Here is a 20608-nt window from a genome sequence, read left to right as displayed (position 1 = left end):
CCCCTGTGTCTACCCCAGCGCTTAGAACAGTGCTCGACACATGGTAAGCGCTTAATAAATACCAACATAGAGTTGCTAGACACATTTCTTGCCCACAGGGAGCCTTAAACATATTCACCCCACCCTCAATCCCATAGCATTTACATACATATCCATAATTCATTTTAATGTCTGCTCCTCTAGACTGTAAGCTTCTTGAGGGCAGGAATCATGGCTACCAACTGTATTGCATTTTACTCTCTGAAATGCTTAGTATGGTAGTCTTCACACAGTAAGTGCTTTGCACAGAGTAAGTGCTCAGTAAATACAATTGAAATATATGCTGTTGATTGATTGATTAATGTCTCAGGTCATTCCCAAGAACTGAGCATGGCCCAAGGTTGTGTACTCAGGGCAGCAGGATGAGGAAAAGAGGGGGAGAGAGGGAAAGATGGAAGAGTTGGGAAGCATGGAATGATGCTGGATCATGACCTGACCAATATATGAGACCCTCTGTCTTGCTCTTCCTCTTCCTGGAACCCTTGGGTTTATTTGAACCTCAACTTTCGGCGGGGGATTTGCTCTTTCAGAAAGGCCATTTTTCTGGAAGTTCTGCTTCCTCTTTTCCTCTCCTTTCTCAAATCTGTGCTTTCCCAGGCTGATAAAATTAAGAAAAGAAAAAAATTCTTCTGCTTGTTGACTAGCCATTCCCAGGCTAGCCAGGACTGTCCTCTGAGGCATTCGAAGCCCAGTCCCATTTGGTGATTGTAAACTTCCTGAACTGGACAAATGTCCATTGCTAAACTGAATTCAGTCATTCAGTCAACCAATGGTATTTATCGAGCGCTTACTGTGCAGAACAGCAGACTGAGTGCTTGGGAGAATCCACTACAGCGGAGTTGGTAGATACATTGCCTGCCCACAAGGAGCTTACGGTCTAAAGGAGGAGACGGACATTAATATAAATACAGTACAGATAGGTATATAAATGCTGTGGGGCTGAGAGTGGGCTGAATACCAGGTGCTTACATGTACAGATACAAATGCAGAGATGCCGCAAAAGGGAAAGTGAGTAGGGGGAACTGAAGACTTTGCTGGGGAAGGCCTCTTGGAGAAGATGAGATTTTAATAAGACTTTGAAGATGGGGAGAGTGGTGATCTGATGAATATGAAGGGAGAGGGAGTTCCAAGTTAAAGGGAGGACTTGGGCAAGGAGTTGGTGGTGAGTTAGAGGAGAGTGAAGTACAGCGAGTAAGTTGGTGATAGAGGAGAGTGAAGTACAGCGAGTAAGTTGGTGATAGAGGAGTGAAGTATGGACTGGGTTATAGCAGGAAAGCAGCGAGGTAAGGTAGAGGGTGAGCTGATTTACTACTTGAAAGCCAATGGAAGGAGTTTGTTGCAGAAGTGGTTGGGCAACCACTGAAGAGTATTGAGTGGGGAAACCTGAACTTGCCAACTCCTTGCCCACATCCTCTCTCTGGCCTGGTACTTCCTCCCCTTTCATAATGAACAGACCACGACTCTCCCTTCCTTAAAAACCTTATAAAAATCACAACTCCAAAAGGCCTTCCTGGACTAATCTTTCATTTCTCTTACTCCCTCTTCCTGTTGCACTGCCCATACACTTGATTATGTACCCTTTACACATCCCACCCTCAGCCCCACAACACTTGGAGGCAGATCCATAATTTATTTTAATGTCTGTCTCCCTCTGTAGACTGAAAACTAGTAGGCAGGGAACATGTCTACTCTGTTATACTCTCCCAAGTATTCATTCAGTCGTATGTATTGAGCGCTTACTATGTGCAGAGCACTGTACTAAGCCCTTGCACTTAGTACAGTGCTCTGCACACAGTAAGCACTCATTAAATATGATTTATTTGGTTGATAGAGTGAATAGTTTTTTTAGAAAAATGATACAGACAGCAGAGTGAAGTATGGACTGGAGGGGAGAGAAAGGAGGCAAATAGGCCAGTGAAGAGGCTAATTCATTCAATAGTATTTATTGAGCACTTACTATGTGCAGAGCACTGTACTAAGCACTTGGAATGTACAAATCGGCAACAGAGACGGTCCCTGCCCATTGACGGGCTTACAGTCTAATCGGGGGAGACAGACAAAAAACAAAAACAGTAGCAATAAATAGAATCAAGGGGATGTACATCTCATTAAAACAATAGCAATAAATAGAATCAAGGTGATGTACATCTCATTAATAAAATAAATAGGGTAATGAAAATATATACAATTGAGTGGACGAGTGCAGTACTGAGGGGAGGGGAAGGGAGAGGGGGAGGAGCAGAGGGAAAGGCGGGGAAAAGAGGGCTTAGCTGAGTGGAGGTGAAGGAGGGGTAAAGAGGGAACAGAGGGAGCAGAGGGAAAAGGGGAAGCTCAGTCTGGGGCTAATGCAGTAGTCAAGTGCCTGGATCAAGGTAGGATCATTCATTCAGTCAGTCGTATTTATTGAACACTTACTGTGTGCAGAGCACTGTACTAAGCGTTTGGGATAGTTGAGTACAACAATAAACAGTGACATTCCCTGACCACAACAAGCTTACAGTTTATAGCTGGGAAGACAGACATCAATACAAATAAATAAAATTATAGATATGTACATAAGTGCTGTGGAGCTGGGAGGGGGGAAGAGCAAAGGGAACAAGTCAGAATGACGCAGAAGGGAGTGGGAGATGAGGAAAAGTGAGGCTTAGTCTGGGAAGGCCTCTTGGAGGAGAGAGAGGTTGTTGGTCGGATTTGAGGAGGGAGGGCAATCCAGGCCAGAGGCAGGATGTGGGTGAGGGGTGGACGGCAAGACAGGTGAGATGGAGACACAGTGAGAAGGTTAGCACTAGAGGAGTGAAGTGTTTGGGCAGGTTGTAGTAGGAAAGCAGAGAGGAAGGGCAGGAGGGGCAAGGTGATTGAATGCTTTAAAGGACTAAGCACTTGGAAGAATACAATACAACAGAGTTGGTAGACATGTACCCTGCCCACAGGGCGCTTACTACACTCTAGACAAACACCCTTCTATGTATCACTTACTTTAGTTTTGCCTCCTCCCGCTCCCCACTGTAAAGACGAACCGGAGTCTCAGGGATGAACAGCAACCTCCTCCCTGTCTTATAGGCCCGTAACCTTGGCGCTGTCCTTGACTCATCTCTCTTACAACTTGCGTATTTCATGTCACCAAATCCTGTTGGTTCAACCTTCACAACATTGCTAAAGTCCACCTTCTCCTCTCCATCCAAACTGCTCTCCTAACTGTTGGAGTCCCTCGAGGTTCAGTTCTGGGTCCCCTTCTAATTCTCTATCTACACCCACTCCCTTGGCGAACTCATTCATTCCCGTGGCTTCAAATACCACCTTTATGCAACTCCAACCCTGATCTCTCTCCCTCTCTCCAGTCTCGCATCTCCTCCTGCCTTCAAGACATCTCTATTGGGATGTCCTCCCATCACCTCAAGCTTAACATGTCCAAAACAACCCCTCCTCTTCCCACCCAAACCCTGTCCTACCCCTGACTTTCCCATCACTGTAGACGGCACCACTATCCTTCCTGTCTCACAAGCCTGTTACCTTCGCGTTATCCTTGACTCCTCTCTCATTCAACCCACATATTCAGTCCATCACCAAATCCTGTCGGTCCCACCTTCGCGGCACTGCTAAAAGCCCCCTTTCCTCACCATCCCAAACTGCTACTGGGTTAATACAATCACTTATCCTATCCTGCCTGGATTACTGCATCAGCCTCCTTGCTGACCACCCACCCTTTTGGTCTCTCCCCACTCTAATCCATACTTCACTCTGCTGCCCAGATCATTTTTCTACAAAAATCCTCAGGACATGATGATGATGTTGGTATTTGTTAAGCGCTTACTATGTGCAGAGCACTGTTCTAAGCGCTGGGGTAGATACAGGGTAATCAGGTTGTCCCACGTGAGGCTCACAGTCTTAATCCCCATTTTACCGATGAGGGAACTGAGGCACAGAGAAGTTAAGTGACTTGCCCACAGTCACACAGCTGACAAGTGGCAGAACTGGGATTCGAACCCATGACCTCTGACTCCCAAGCCCGGGCTCTTTCCACTGAGCCATGCTTACATGTTACCCCGCCTCCTCAAAAAGCTCCAGTGGTTGCCCATCCACCTCCATATCAAACAAAAACTTCTCACCTGGCTTTAAAGCAGTCCATCACCCTGCCCCCTCCTACCTCATCTCACTTCTCTCCTTCTACAACCCTGCCCATGCACTTCACTCCTCCCAGCCCACATCCTGCCTCTGTAATGGGCACGGGTCTGGGAGTCAGAAGGTCATGAGTTCTGATTCCACCTCCTCCACTAGTCTGCTGTGTGGCCTTGGGCAAGTCTTTTCACTGGGCCTCACTTACCTCATCTGTAAAATGGGGATTAAGACTGTGAGCCCCATGTGGGACAGGAACTGCATCCAATCAATTTGCTTGTATCCACCCCAGTGCTTAGTACAGTGCCTGACACATAGTAAGCATTTAACAAATACCACAGTTGTTATGAGTATCCAACAGAGTCATTCATTCAATCATTATTTATTGAGCACTTGGACTGTGTGCAAAGCACTGTACTAAGCAGTTAGTACAGACTTTCACTCTCCCCACCTTCAAAGCCTTATTGGTAGCACATCTCTTCTGAGAGGCCTTCCCTGATTAAGTCCTGATTTCTTCATTTCTCATTCCTCTCTGCATTGCTGTGCATTAAGGTTTGCACCCTTTATTCACTCCTCCCTTAGCCCCATAATAGTTATGTACATATCCATAATTTTATTTATGTTACGATCTGCTCCCCCTCTGGACTGTAAACTCCACATGGGGAGGGAATTTGTTTATCACTTTTGTTGTATTATATTCTCCCGAGTGCTTAGTATAGTGCTCTGCACTCAGTAAGCGCTCAAATACTACTGAATGAATATACTTTTTTGTTTTGTTCTTTCCCAAGTGCTTAGCTCTGTGCTGTACACACAGTAAGCGCTCATTGAATACCAATACCCTCTAAAGACTAAGCCCCCCTTTTCCTCAGCTCCCCCTCCCCTCTGTGTCGCCCCGACTCTCCCTTTGCTATACCCCCGTCCCCACAGCACCTATATATATATGTTCATATCTATAATTCCATTTATTTATGTCGATGCCTGTTTACTTGTTTTGATGTGTATATATCTATAATTCTATTTATACTGATGCCTATTTACTTGTTTTAATGTCTGTCTCCCCTCTTCTAGTCAGTAAGCCTGGAGTGGGCAGGGACTGTCTCTCTTTATTGCTGAAATATACTTTCCAAGCACTTAGTACAGTGCTCTGCACACAGTAAGCACTTAATAAATACGATTGGAATGAATGAATGAAGGAACCATTGATTGATTGGCCTGGACTTTCATGTCATGCTCCTTCTCTCCACGGCTTCATACTTACCCTCTCACGGTTCCTTCTCTTTCCCAGTGTTTTCCTAAGAAACACTCCTAATCACGAGGGAGAAGATTAGATAACAGTAGCCTATATAACCTGCCTGCTGATCTTCTGTGGTTAGATTGCCTGGTGCGAGAATTCCCGCACACTGTTCAGCTACACATTGGCTGAAATACATTCAGCTCCTCCCAGGATTGAGAAAGGAGTCCAGAAGTTGGTCAGCATAAATCCTTCGAACAGTCCAAGCTCAAATGTCAGATTAATGTCACCTCGCTCATGCTTGGTGTCAATATAGACAGGGACTGGAATCTCCTCTGGTTCTTGTCTCCAGTGGTATTTTGCTGATTGGATGTCTGGGTTCTGCAGAGTGTACAAGTATGGGGCACATCTGAAGTTAAAATAGCTGTCGGTTGTTTCTTAACGGTGCTAATGCTGGCAGCTTCATTTTCAACCTGGTACAGTAAGGTGTTAGCTGGAACTGGGCTAGAAGGCTTCTCCTCCTCCTGGGAGGAGGCCTTCCCTGATTAAATCCTCTTTCTCTTCCCATCTCCATGCATTTTGAGTCTGTTATATACAAGGATATGTGACCTTTGGGCATTTGGTATTTACCCACAACACATATAGACAAATCTAAAAATTACATAATAGTCATTATGTCTTTATATTAATGATCTTCTCCTCCCCTAGATTGCAAGCTCGTTGTGGGCATGGAATATGTTTATCAACTCTGTTGTACTCTCCCAAGTGCACAGTACAGTGCTCTGTACATAGTACAGCGTAAGCACTCAATAAGTAACACTAACAGATTAATTGCTTCTGGCTTTCTGGTATTAGAGCAGACTATGCTAGGATCTTGGGTTGCAACTCAGCCCAACACTATTGAAAAATTGCATAAAGAATAATAGTGATGTTAATAATAGTGGTGTTGGACCTGGACTCCCCCCCCCCCCCCCTTCATTTCGGGCAAACCGTCACTCTCCCCATCTTCAAAGCCGTATTAAAATCGTATCATCTCCTAGAGGCCTTTCCTGGCTAAACCTTCATTTTCCTTCACTCTGAGACACCTATGCACTTGAATCTGTAGCCACTAAGCACTCAATATTCATCCCACCCTCAATCGCACAGCACTTATGGAGCAGCAGCACGGCCTAGCTGATGGAACGTGACCCTGGGAGCCAGAAGCTCATGGATTCTAATCCAGGCTCCCCCACTTGTCTGCCGTGTGACCTTGGGCAAATCACTTCTCTGTGCCTCAGTTACCTCATCTGTAAAATGGGGATAGAGACTGTGAGCCCCACCTGGGACAGGGACCGTGTCCAACCCTAATTCCTTGTATCCACCCCAGTGCTTAGTACAGTGCCTGGCGCATAGTAAGTGCTTAACAAATACAATTATCATTATTATCAGTTATCGTCATCATCAGTGGTATTTGAGCACTTACTGTAGAGCTCTGTAGTATGCACTTCACTGCCCTCAGCGAATTTACAACCTGGGGGGAGAGGCATATTAATATAAATAAATAATTTATAATGTATAATTTATAAATATGTTCTTAAGTACTATGGGGTACTACTATTCCCACTATCAGAGGGATAAGACAGTTTACCATAAGGAAACTCTAATGAATGGGGGCTTCTCTTTGTTTTTTCAGGAAATATTTGGAACAAGGGAATTTTTGCCCCAGACTGCAATTATAAAATGGCTTGCTATCCACGTGTGTACTCACAGAATACTGAAAGAACTCTGTGGCAACCTCTTCTTTGTTCTTTGTGGATTTAACGAGAGAAACCTGAATATGGTATGTATTGAAGGCTTCCGAGAGCTTGCTTCGGATGAGTATTCATTTTATATTTAAATATTTGCCCATTTTCCTTTGATGTACTGATGATTCATATTCACTCTGGGGGAAGGTGATTGTTAAAACATATGGCCGTCATTACATTCATGAAAACTAATTTAATTCTAATGTTTTATATTATTTCCTAGCAAATTTTGGTCTGGTGATAGTTAATAGGAAATTAGAAGAAGAAGAATTCTGCCATTGTTAAGCACTTATTTATGTGCCAACCACTGTACTAAGCACGCAGGTATAGACAAGATTTTTCAGGTTGGGCACAGTTCCTGTCCATCCTGGGGCTCACAGTCTAAGTAGAAGGGAAAACACGTATTGAATCCCCATCGTAGAGATGAGGAAACCAGAACACAGAGAATGAAAATGGCTTACCCAGGGTCACACAGCAGGCAGGTGTTAGTGCAGAGATTAGAACCCAGATCCTCTGCCTCCCAAACCCGTGCTCTTTCTTCTGGGCCACGCTGCTTCCAACAGAACTTTTTTTAAATGAGAAATCAAGCTCTAGTTATACTAGTTTGACTAACTCTGCAGAGGCACAGAGCACTTCTACTTATCTGAAACCTTTAACCAGGCCAAAAGAGTGATTCTCTATCACCTTTCTCTTCGACTTTTTGAATGTACTGGGAATTATACAAATAAGGCCATGTTGCTAATGAGTCAATCAAGTCTCCTCTCGAGAATGATGGAAAAACCTCAGGTCCCGGAATTTCTGGGCCAAGTATCTGTGCAAAAGAATCGATGCTAGTGCCGCTTGGTCTCTCTCTTACATGCTAGTAGTGTTCCCGCTGGGGCCTGGCTGTGGTGAGTAGGCAGGAGTGCATCACCCTGCAAAATGCATGAAATGTTGTTTTATGTAAGCAGTAGTGGATAGAGCACAGGCCTGGGAGTCAGAGGTCGTGGGTTCTAATCCTGGCTCCGCCACTTGTCTGCTGTGTGACCTTGGGCAAGTCACTTTCTTCTCTGTGCCTCAGGTACCTCCTCTTTAAAATGATTCAATATGTGTTCTCTCTTCTATGAGGGTCAGGGACTGTGGTCAACACTCTCTGCTTGTATCCACCCCAGGCCCCGGTACAGTAAATGCTTAACAAATTCTGAAATAATTATTATTACAGGACCTGTTGGCAGCACAGTCCTAATAATAACATTAGCAGCATGGCCTAATGGAAAGACCATGGGTCTGGGAGTCAGAGGACCTGAATTCTAATCCCGGCTCTGCCACTTGTCTGATACGTGATCTTGGGCAAGTCGCTTCACTTCTCTGTGCCTCAGTTACCTCATCTATAAAACGAGGATTAAGGCTGTGAGCCCCGTGTGGGACAGGTACTGTGTTCAGCCTAATTAGCTTGTATCTACCCCAGCACTTAAGTCAGTGCTTTGCATATAGTTAGCCCTTAGCAAATACAATAAAAAATAACAATAATAATTGTGGTATTAGTTAAGCACTTACTATGAACTGACTCAGCTCTGTCATTCACCGCACACATCCAATCCGTCACCAATGCCTGCTGGTCTCACCTTTACAATATCGCCAAGATCCACCCTTTCTTCTCCATCCAAATGGCTATCCTACTGGTACAAGCTCTCATAATATCCCGGCTGGATTATTGTGTCAGCCTTCTCTTTGATCTCCCTTCCTCCTGTCTCTCCCTGCTCCAGTCTATTCTTCATTCCGCTGCCCGGACCATCTTCCTAAAGAAACGCTCTGGGCATGTCTCTCCCCTCCTCAAAAACCTCCAGTGGTTGCCTATCAACCTCTGCACGAAACAAAAACTTCTCATTCTGGGCTTCAAGGCTCTCCATCACCTTGCCCCTTCCTACCTCACCTCCCTTCTCTCTTTCCACTGCCCACACACTCCGCTTCTCTGCTACCCACCTCCTCACCGTCCCCCGTTCACGCCTATTCTTCCGGAGACCTCTGGCCCGCGCCCCTCTGCGGTCCCGGAATGCCCTCCCTCCTCACTTCCGCCAAACTAACTCTCCTCCCCTCTTCAAGGCCCTACTGAGAGCTCACCTTTTCCGGCAGGCCTTCCCAGACTGAGCTTCCCCTTTTCCCTCTGCTCCCTCTCTGCTCCCCCTCCGCCCTCTGCTCCCTCCCCCTTCGCTTCCCCCCTTCACTTCCCCTCAGCTAAGCCCCCTTTCCCTCTGCTCCTCCACCTCTCCCTTCCTCTCCCCTCAGCACTGTGCTCATTTGTATATGTTTTTATTACCCTATTTATTTTGTTAATGAGGTGTACATCCCCGTGATTCTATTTATCGTAATTACGTTGTCTTATTTTTGTCTCCCCCGATTAGACTGTAAGCCTGTCATTGGGCAGGGATTGTCTCTATCCGTTGCTGAATTGTACATTCCAAGCGCTTAGTACAGACAAGAACAATGGCAATAAATAGAATCAAGGGGAAGAACATCTCATTAAAACAATCGCAAATAAGTAGAATCAAGGTGATGTACGTCTCATTAACAAAATAAATAGGGTGATGAAGATATATACAGTTGAGAGGACGAATACAGAGCTGAGGGGATGGGAAGGGATGGGGGAGGAGCAGAGGGAAAGGGGGAAGAAGAGGTTTTAGCTGCGGAGAGGTGAAGGGAGGGTAGAGGGAGCAGAGGGAAAAGGGGAGCTCAGTCTGGGAAGGTCTTTTGGAGGAGGTGAGCTTTAAGTAGGGTTTTGAAGAAGGGAAGAGAATGAGTTTGGCGGAGGTGAGGAGGGAGGGCGTTCCAGGACCGCGGGAGGACGTGGCCCAGGGGTCAACTGCGGGATAGGCGAGAACGGGGGACGGTGAGAAGGTGGGCGGCAGAGGAGCAGAGCGTGCGGGGTGGGCGGTAGAAAGAGAGAAGGGAGGAGAGGTAGGAGGGGGCAAGGGGATGGAGAGCCTTGAAGCCTATCTAGTATATCTTAGAACATATAGTAAGTGTTTAACAAATGTTAGATATATGTTCTTACACTGTTCTAAGCACTGGACTAGGTGCAAGTTTATCAGGTTGGACACAGTTCCTGCCCACACGGGGCTCACAGTCTAAGGTGGAGGGAGGAGGATTTAATCCCCATTTTTCAGATGAGGTAACTGAGGCACAGAGAAATTAGTGACTTGTTCAAGGTCCTACAGCAAGCAGTTGGCAGAACTGGGTTTAGAATCCAAGTCTTCTGACTCCCAGACCTGTGCTCTTTCCACTAGGCCGCACTGCTTACTGTTTCTCGTAGCCTGCATAAATGTTAATGTTGCAAAGTAGGTAGTTCACCGGTGCTGTTTTACTCATTGACTGTCTTGCAGCATGGGTTGGTGAAATTACAAAAGATGGGTCCTCTAGACTGTAAGGTCACTGTGGGCAGGGAAAGTGTCCGCCGCCTGTTACATTGTACTCCCCCAAGCACTTAGTACAATGCTCTGTGCAAAGTAGGCAGTCAGTAAATACAGCTGATTGATTGATGGGTCTTTGTCACTTCCTGACTTTAATTTATGCCAATGAGTGTTTTGTTTTGCTGCTGCAGAACAGAGTTTATTAACAATGATAATAATAGTGGTATTTGTTGAGTGCTTACTATGTGTCAGGCACTGTAATCAGCATTGGGGTAGATACAAGATAATCAGGTCCCACATAGGGCTCACAGTCTAAGCAGGAGAAAGAACAGGTATTAAATCCCCATTTTGCAGATGAGGGAACTGAGGCACTCAATTTTTCTGTGCTTCACTTCTCCTGTTCTCCTTCCTACTTAGATTCACTCATTCACTCAATTCATTCAATTGCAATTATTGAGCGCTTACTCTGTGCAGAGCACTGTACTGAGTGCTTGGAAAGTACAATTCAGCAGTAGAGACAATCCCTGCCCACACCGGGCTTACAGTCTAGAAGGTGAGCTCCCTCAGGGACAGGGATTGACCTGATTCACCTAATTCACTTATATCTACCCCAGTGTTTAGAACAGTGACCGAGACATAGTGAGTGCTTAACAGATAACATTTTCTTAAAAAAAAGTAGTCAAATGATTTACCCCAGGTCACACACAGAAGGCAAATGGTAGAGCTGGGATTAGAACGCAGGTTCTCTGACTCCCAGACCTGTGCTCTATCTACTAGGCCATGCTGCTTTTACATTTTGATATCCTTGTGAAATCTCACAAAAAAGAAAGAGAGAATAATGTGTTCATACGGTTAAAATATAGGGTCAGTACTGAGTCGGGAGATAATGACTGGTATCACTGAGACTTTGAACCTGAAGAGGGACAGGGACTGGTGCAACTTGATTATCGTCTCTCTCCCCCACCCCCGGTGTTCATCACATATTAAACGTGTAACAGATACCACCATTATTAGTTTATTAGTTTTGTTATTATTATAATGTGTCAAATTACATAGAATCATTTTTTGGAAACTAAGTCCTGTGTCTCTTAAAATTATCTTGAAAGGTGAAAAAAGAGTAGTCCTTATCGTTGAAAGGCCAACTTCATTTTCTAATGAAACGATGTTTGTTTCTCAGTCCCGGATTGACGTTTACAGCACACACTGCCCGGCTGGAACATCTGTGCAGAACATGATTCACTGGAGTCAGGTAAGGGACCTGATGTCCCAATTCCCTGCTGGTGTTTGGTTAGAAGGGTCAGACTAGGCCATGGTGCCGGGATCTTCTAAACTTTGTTCTGTTGTTATAGGAAGGTGTTGCTTAGTTTAGCAGGCTGCAGAGTAAGCTGAATATTGTACTCTCCCAAGTATTTAGTACAGTGCTCTGCATTCATTCATTCAATAGTATTTATTGAGCGCTTACTATGTGAGAGCACTGTACTAAGCGCTTGGAATGAACAAGTCGGCAACAGATAGAGACGGTCCCTGCCGTTTGACGGGCTTACGGTCTAATCGGGGGAGACGGACAGACGAGAACGATGGCGATAAATAGAGTCGAGGGGAAGAACATCTTGTAAAAACAATGGCGACTGAATAGAATCGAGGCGATGTACATTTCATTAACAAAATAAATAGGGTGATGAAAATATATACAGTCGAGCGGACGAGTACAGTGCTGAGGGGATGGGAAGGGAGAGGGGGAGGAGCAGAGGGAGATGGGGGGAAAAGAGGGTTAAGCTGCGGAGAGGTGAAGGGCGGGTGGTAGAGGGAGTAGAGGGAGAAGAGGAGCTCAGTCTGGGAAGGCCTCTTGGAGGAGGTGAGTTTAAGTAGGGTTTTGAAGAGGGGAAGAGAATTAGTTTGGCGGAGGTGAGGAGGGAGGGCGTTCTGGGACCGTGGGAGGACGCGGCCCGGGGGTCGACGGCGGAATGGGCGAGACCGAGGGACGGTGAGGTGGGCGGCGGAGGAGCGGAGCGTGCGGGGTGGGCGGTAGAAAGAGAGAAGGGAGGAGAGGTAGGAAGGGGCGAGGTGATGGAGAGCCTCGAAGCCTAGAGTGAGGAGTTTTTGTTTGGAGCAGAGGTCGATAGGCAACCACTGGAGATGTTTAAGAAGGGGAGTGACATGCCCAGATCGTTTCTGCAGGAAGATGTGCCGGGCAGCGGAGTGAAGAATAGACTGGAGCGGGGCGAGAGAGGAGGAAGGGAGGTCAGAGAGAAGGCTGACACGGTAGTCTAGCCGGGATATAACGAGAGCCCGTAGCAGTAAGGTAGCCGTTTGGGTGGAGAGGAGAGGGCGGATCTTGGCGATATTGTAAAGGTGAAACCGGCAGGTCTCGGTAACGGATAGGATGCGTGGGGTGAACGAGAGAGACGAGTCAAGGATGACACCGAGATCGCGGGCCTGATCGACAGGAAGGATGGTCGTGCCATCTACGGTGATAGAGAAGTCTGGGAGAGGACCGGGTTTGGGAGGGAAAATGAGGAGCTCAGTCTCGCTCATGTTGAGTTTTAGGTGGCGGGCACAAAGTAAGTGTCCAGTAAATACCACTGATTGATACACCCCACATCTCTCGTGGCTCAGTGGAAAGAGCCTGGACTTAGAGGTCAAGGGTTTGAATCCCTGCTCCGCCGCTTGTCAGCTGTGTGACTGGGCAAGTCACTTAACTTCTCTGAGCCTCAGTTACCTCATCTGTTAAATGGGGATTAAGACTGTGAGCCTCGTGTGGGACAACCTGATTACCCTATATCTACCCCAGCGCTTAGAACAGTGATCTGCACATAGTAAGCGCTTAACAAGTTCCAATGTTATTATTATTATTATCTCTGGTCTGGAACAATTAGACTTGTAAATTTAGTGGGCTGACAGCTCTCTATCATTCATTCATTCAGTAGTATTTATTGAGCGCTTACTATTTGCAGAGCACTGTACTAAGCACTTGGAATGTACAATTCGGTAACAGATAGAGACAATCCTTGCCCAATGACGGGCTTACAGTCTAATCGGGGGAGACAGATGGACAAAAACAAGACAACTTAATCACGATAAATAGAATCAAGGGGATGTATACCTCATTAACAAAATAAATAGGGTAATAAATACATATACAAATGAGCACAGTGCTGAGGGGAGGGGAAGGGAGAGGGGGAGGAGCGGAGGGAAAGGGAGGGAAAGGGGCTTAGCTGAGGGGAGGTGAAGGGGGAACAGAGAGGGAGCAGAGGAGGGGCAGAGGGGGAGCAGAGGGAAAAGTTGAAGTTCAGTCTGGGAAGGCCTCTTGGAGGAGGTGAGCTCTCAGTAGGGCTTTGAAGAGGGGAAGAGAGTTAGTTTGGCAGAGGTGAGGAGGGAGGGCATTCCAAGACAGCGGTAGGACGTGGGCCAGAGGTCGACGGCGGGATAGGTGTGAACGGGGGACGGTGAGGAGGTGAGCGGCGGGGGGGGTGGAGCGTTAACTGGTTCACAACAACCAGAAATGGTTGTTGAGTAGAAGCCCTTAATTTCCTCCCCTGCTTCTACACCCTGAGCCTGGATGTGGGAACTGACCTGTCTATAGCACTGTTTTGTTTTTTTGTTTTGTTTTGTTTTGGTGTTTTTTTTTGTCTTTTGTTAAGTAAGCACTTTTACTATGTGTCAGGTACTGTATTAAGCCCCGGGGTTGATACAAGCTAATCAGGTTGGACACAATCCCTGTCCCAAATGGGGCTCACAGTCTTAATCCCCATTTTACAGATGAGGTAACTGAGGCCCAGAGAAGTAAAGTGACGTGGCCAAGGCCACAAAGCAGACTGGTGGCAGAACCGGGATTAGAACTCATGATCTTTTGACTCCCAGGCCTTGGCTCTCTCCATTAGACCACGTTGCTTCTCTTTGGTACTCAACCCTCCTTTGGCTGCTAATTTCTTGACCAGGCTGGTTATGCTCTTTTTCTCTATCAGCACAGCAGAGTTGGTAGATGTGACCCCTACCCACAAATAATTTACAGTCCACGGAGGAAGACAAACATTCAAGTAGATTAGGGGTGGGTGAAATAGTAGAGTTATAGGGGAAATAAACTTCCCCCACACTGTAAGCAACACTACTATAAATAAATAAATTACAGATAGGAGAACTGGGAAAGAAGGATTTGGGCATAATTGCTGTGGGACAGGGCTGAGTATCAAAACGTTTAAGGGGATGTCCAGCCAATAGTCAATGCAGAAGGGAGGATGGATAGGGGAAAAGCCAGCACTTCAAACATACTATATATTCTATTAATAATAATAGTGGCATTTATTATCCTCTCATTCAGTTCTACCAGTTAATTAGATTGGATGCAGTTCTTGCTCCATTTTGGGCTCACAGTGTAAGAGAAGGGGTGAACAAGCATCTTATCTGTAGTTTACTTATGAGGAAACTGAGTCCCCGAGAGGTTAAGTGACTTGCCCAGTGTCACACAGTAGTCCAGGGACAGAGCTAGGAGCCCATGATTCACAGGCCTTTGCTTTCCCCATTAGGCCGTAGCTGCAAGGTGTATTTCCTGTCACCTGTTAGAGTGCAAAGGAGAATTTGGGTTTCTCCCTGGTCTAAAATTGGAGTTTCTTCACTGTAGACTTATAAATTCATTCATTCATTCAGTTGTATTTATTGAATGCTTACTGTGTGCAGAGTACTGTACTAAGCGCTCGGGCGAATACAGTACAACAATAAACAGACACATTCCCTGCCCACAACGAGCTTACAGTTTACAGCTTACAGTCCCAACCGTTTCTTTCATTAGGTCAATTACTGTCAGCTTAAAATTGTCAGCACTTAAAATTAACTAAAGAAAGGTCCAGACTTCAGAGAGAATATGCTAAAATTTAGAACTTTACAACAAATGCAGCAAATATTTTTCATAGTAGTTTTCCTCTACCAAAACCCACATTTAAAATATTTTAGATGCGCCTACAAAAGGCTGGAAGATCATTCTACAAGCAGAGCTCCAAGATTGTTACAAATTGAAGCGTGACATCATAGATTGATGCCTACTTGAGGGTAGGAACTCTGCCTTTTTCCAAAATCCTGTGGTGTCCAATACTGGACACTGAACTAATTGATGATTTGTGAACCAGTTAATTTCATTCTAATATGAATGTAATGACTGGCTAAAATAGATAAGAGCAATTTAACGTCAACATTTAAAATAAAAGGTGGAACAGCACCAGCCTTCCTGTGTTTATAAGCATCAAAGGAAGGAGTAGACCTTAATTCCCCCAAGGATTCCATTAAAATGGTTTATAGGCCTTGGTTGAGCAACACCCACGAACAAGTAGGATTAACAAACAGGATTTAATTCAGAACACAGAGAGATACAACACAAGCTAAGCTGTATACCAGGAAGCACCCTAATAGTTCATCAGCCCCCCTCTTCTGGGGCCTTCCTTCCCATCAGCTTAATTTAAGGAAAGCGGCCTACCCACGCGGAGTGAACTCTGAAGAGATTACTTGCTTAGCAGCAGCTGGAGAGTGAAAGAGGGTGAGCAGAAATCCTACACCACCTTTGTCAAGACCCAACAGGAACTTAGCTCTGCACAGGACCCTCCACCACTGTGGTGCAGAGGCTATGAGTCAGCCCCTTAATTCCTGGGAAATGTAGTTTATCTTTTCCTTCCCCACAACTCTCTTACCAGTCTTCAGTAGGATCCATTGGATAACCAGAGACTAATAATGTAGCCCTGACGTTATAGAATCACTGTTTTCAGTAGCAGGAAAAGGAAGGGAACAGTGAAGTACTTCTCTTTATTTTTTTCCCATTTTAAACTAATTATGTCCTTTATGAAAAACCACCTCAGGACCCAAGTTTCCAATGAAACAATAGCAAAAACCTATTATGTGGCAGCAGGGTATGAACCAGGTTGTAACAGGGAAAAGAGCTATTGAAGGCGTTTTGTGATCTGAGGTCTGGTTGCTTCGAAGAAGCTTCTTCCTAAAGCTATTAAACTCTTCAGATGTCAAAATTTAAGATTAATCTTAAAATTAAGATTAAAATTAAGATTAAGATGAAAATTTAAGATTAACGTGAACCAGGAAGAAGTTGGCATTAAGCACACTTTCTTCACAATGGTGAGTTGAAGCAGCGTGGCTAGTGGAAAGAGCACAGGCCTGGAGGTGAGAAGACGTGGGTTCTAATCCTGGCTCCACATCGTGTCTGCTGTGTGACCTTAGGCAAGTCACGTAACTTCTCTGGGCCTCACTTCTCTCATTTGTAAAATGGGGATTAAGACCGTGAGCCCCATGTGGGTCAGGAACTGTATCCAACCCAATTAGCTTGTATCTACTCCAGCACTTACAACGGTGCTTGGCAAATAGTAAGCACTTAACAAATACCACTATTATTATTATTGTTATTACAGTAGTGCAGGACTAGATTACTGCAAGACAGCAGTAGTAGCATTTATGGATTGTATTAATAATTATAGTATTTGTTAAGCGCTTACTTGTGCTGAGCACTATTAGGTGCTGGGAAGTTCAGAAGTATGATGTGATGCATTCCTTATTCCCAAGGAGCTTACACTCGAACAGGGAAGACATCATAAAACATATTTACAATGAATAAACTTTTTTCCCACCTTTTTTTTAGGCTGTTAAATCTGGAGAGCTCAAAGCCTATGACTGGGGGAGCAAGGCCAAGAATTATTTTCATTATAACCAGGTAAGAAATAGGAAGTGAGTGATCTTTGACATGTAGTCAAAATGCAGCCCATTTGAATGAGTCTTCTCAGATGGGAAGCCCATCCTTCCCATCTCACAAGCCTTTAACCTCAGTGTCATCCTTAACTCCGCTCTCTCATTCACCTCACATGTCCATTCCGTCACCAAAGCCTGCCGGTCTCAACTTCACAACATCGCCAAGATCCGCCATTTCCTCTCCATCCAAACGACTACCACGTTAGCGCAGTCACTCATCCTATCCTGACAGGATTACTGCATCAGCTTCCTCTCTGACCTCCCAACCCCTTGTCTCTCCCCATTTCAGTCTATTCTCTCTGCTGCCTGGATTATCTTTCTACAGAAATGTTCTGGGCTTGTCACCCCCTTTCTCAAAAATCTCCAGTGGTTGCCTGTCATTCTCCGTATCAAACAGAAACTCCTCACTCTTGGCTTCGAAGCTGTCCATTACCTTACCCCCTCCTTCCTCACCTTCCTTCTCTCCTTCTCCAGCCCATACGCTCCACTCTTCTGATGCTAACCTCACTGTGCCTTGTTCTCGTCTATCCCACCGTCGACCACTGGCCCACATCGTACCTCTGGCCTGGAACACCCTCTCTCCTCAAATCCACCAATCACACTTCCCCCCTTCAAAGCCCTACTGAAGGCTCCCCTCTCCCAAGAGGCCTTCCCAGACCAAGCCCCCCTTTTCCTCAGCTCCCCTTGTGCTCCGCAACACCTCAACTCACTCCCTTTACTCTACCCCCTTCTCCCTGCCCCAAAGCACTTGTGTATCTGTGTACATATCTATAATAGTATTTATTTATATTTTCGCCTGTTTACTTGTTTTGATGTGTATATGTCTATAATTCTATTTATTGGTATTGATTCCTGTTTACTTGTTTTGGTGTCTGTTTCCCCCTTCTAGACTGTAAGCCCGCTGTGGGCAGGGATTGTCTCTCTTTATTGCTGAATTGTACTTCCCAAGTGCTTAGTACAGTGCTCTGCACACAATAAGCCGTCAGTAAATATGACTGAGTGAATAAATCAACGAATGAATGAAAATGAGGCTAGTTCATTTTCTGTCAGTTGTGGGCCAAATTTCTGAGGCTTTCTTCTTTTCCAGCATCTGTTTTCATGGTCTTCATCCTTCTAAATGGGGAGAGTTCTCTCTATAATAATAATCATTCATTCATTCAATAATATTTACTGAGGGATTACTATGTGCAGAGCACTGTACTAAGCGCTTGGAATGTACAATTCAGTAACAGAGACAATCCCTGCCCATTGACGGGCTTACAGTCTAATCGGGGGAGACAGACGAACAAAAAACAAGACAACTTAATCACGATAAATAGAATCAAGGGGATGTACACCTCATTAACAAAATAAATAAGGTAATAAAAATATATACAAATGAGCACAGTGCTGAGGGGAGGGGAAAGGAGGGGGGAGGAACAGAGGGAAAGGAGGGAAAGGGGGCTTAGCTGAGAGGAGGTGAAGGGGGAACAGAGAGGGAGCAGAGGGAAAAGGGGACACTGAGTCTGGGAAGACCACTTGGAGGAGGTGAGCTCTCAGTAGGGCTTTGAAGAGGGGAAGAGAGTTAGTTTGGTGGAGGTGAGGAGGGAGGGCATTTCAAGACAGCGGTAGGACGTGGGCCAGAGGTCGACGGCGGGATAGGCGTGAACGGGGGACGATGAGGAGGTGAGCGGCAGAGGAGCGAGCGTGCGGGGTGGGCAGTAGAAAGAGAGAAGGGAGGTGAGGTAGGAAGGGGCAAGGGGATGGAGAGCCTTGAAGCCTAGAGTGAGAAGTTTTTGTTTCATGCGGAGGTTGATAGGCAACCACTGGAGGTTTTTAAGGAGGGGAGAGACATGTCCAGAGTGTTTCTGCAGGAAGATGATCCGGGCAGCGGAATGAAGAATATAGACTGGAGCGGGGAGAGACAGGAGGAAGGGAGATCAGAGAGAAGACTGACACAATAATCCAGCCGGGATATTATGAGAGCTTGTACCAGTAAGATAGCCGTTTGAGTGGAGAGGAAAGGACGGATCTTGGCGATATTGTAAAGGTGAGACCGGCAGGCATCGGTGACAGATTGGATGTGTGGGGTGAATGAGAGATGATGTGAATATGGTAATAGTATTTAAGTGCTTACTGTGTGCCAAGCACTGTACTAAGCTATGGGATAGGTAAAAGGTAATCGGCTCCCACATTTGTCTAACAGTTCAAGTAGGAGGGAGACTAGGTATTGAATCCCTGCAGATGAGGGAACTGAGAAGTCAAGTGACTCGCTCAAGGTCACCCAGCAAACAAATGGTGAAGCTGTGATTAGACTCCCAGGCCCATGCTCTTTCCACTAGGCCATGTTGCATCTCACATTCTCAAGCTGGGGTCCGGCTCTTTTCGGGGACTTGGGACAGGGAGTAGTTCAGAGAGAACGTGCAGTTGGAGTTGGCGTCATTGACTCACTGCCTACGCAGCGGTGAATTAGCCGGACAGATCATTGAGCTGGCCTCGTCAGGTGGTCGGTTATGCGTGGTGTGCCACTGTGGGTAGACCTTCCTGGTAGGGGCAAGGGAAGATACAGAGAGATGAACCAGGGCCACCGTTCTCAGAGAGCTTAAAGTTCCTGAGGGAGAGATCTCTGTATGGAAAATGTGAACCCTTGAAATAAAACAAAAGATGAATCCTGAGGAATTACCTCAGAGAGATAACGAGATAAAATGTGAATGGTTGCAGGAGACGTGAACCCAACGTCGTCCGATGAGTTTCTCTAGAAGCTGTGAAGGGGCTGTTCTTTCCACCCACTCAGCACCCGTAGTCCCGGACCCCGGCGTCAGGAGAGACTCTAAACCCCAAGCGTGGGTGGCGGGGGGAATGGGGCTCTGTGAATCCCTTCCTTTCTCCTCCTATCCCCAGCCGTAAAAGGCTGTCCTTTGAGGGTGGCCGATTCTGGGTTGTCAGAAGAATCCGTGAGCGATCCGCAGCGGTCAAAGGAACCACCTGGAACGCCGCAATGGGAAAGCAGTAAGTGGCCATGCGGCCAACGTGGAGTGAAAAATGTCCCAGAGAATTCTTCTCCTTTATGGAGTGAAAAATGTCCCAGAGACTGCTTTTCCTTTATCCTCGGGAGGGATTGGACTTGGCCGCTGCTTGGATTACCCAATGTGGAGCTGGCCTGAAGCAGGGGGGCCAGTCGGGCGGCCAGTCGGTAACCAGCAGCGCCTTCTGCTCCGGGTGCGAGCAATCACAGCCCCGGATGGGGAATCAGATGACAGCTCAGGCTGGTGGGGAAGGTGGACCTGTGCTCCTGCTGATCCTGTTTTTCAGCCAGTGGGATGTAGACCCCAGCCCGGCAA

At 46.1% G+C, this 20608-nt stretch overlaps 1 protein-coding gene across 3 annotated transcripts in view; it reads left to right on the top strand.

Moving 5' to 3' along the window:
- Positions 1-20608, top strand: part of LIPA (lipase A, lysosomal acid type) — a 44486-nt gene that overhangs the window by 21170 nt on the left and 2708 nt on the right. For all 3 annotated transcript variants that reach the window (XM_029060596.2, XM_029060595.2, XM_039911551.1), the window contains 3 exons: positions 7056-7202; positions 11731-11802; positions 17182-17253. In XM_029060596.2, the coding sequence (XP_028916429.1) occupies positions 7056-7202; positions 11731-11802; positions 17182-17253 (291 nt within the window). The remainder of the gene's footprint in view (positions 1-7055; positions 7203-11730; positions 11803-17181; positions 17254-20608) is intronic.

The sequence above is a fragment of the Ornithorhynchus anatinus genome, chromosome 3 (genome assembly GCF_004115215.2).
Source record: "Ornithorhynchus anatinus isolate Pmale09 chromosome 3, mOrnAna1.pri.v4, whole genome shotgun sequence".
NCBI classification, from domain to species: Eukaryota; Metazoa; Chordata; class Mammalia; order Monotremata; family Ornithorhynchidae; genus Ornithorhynchus; species Ornithorhynchus anatinus.
The sequence above is the reverse complement of the archived record's forward strand: the minus strand, read 5'-3'. Positions and strand labels throughout refer to the sequence as shown.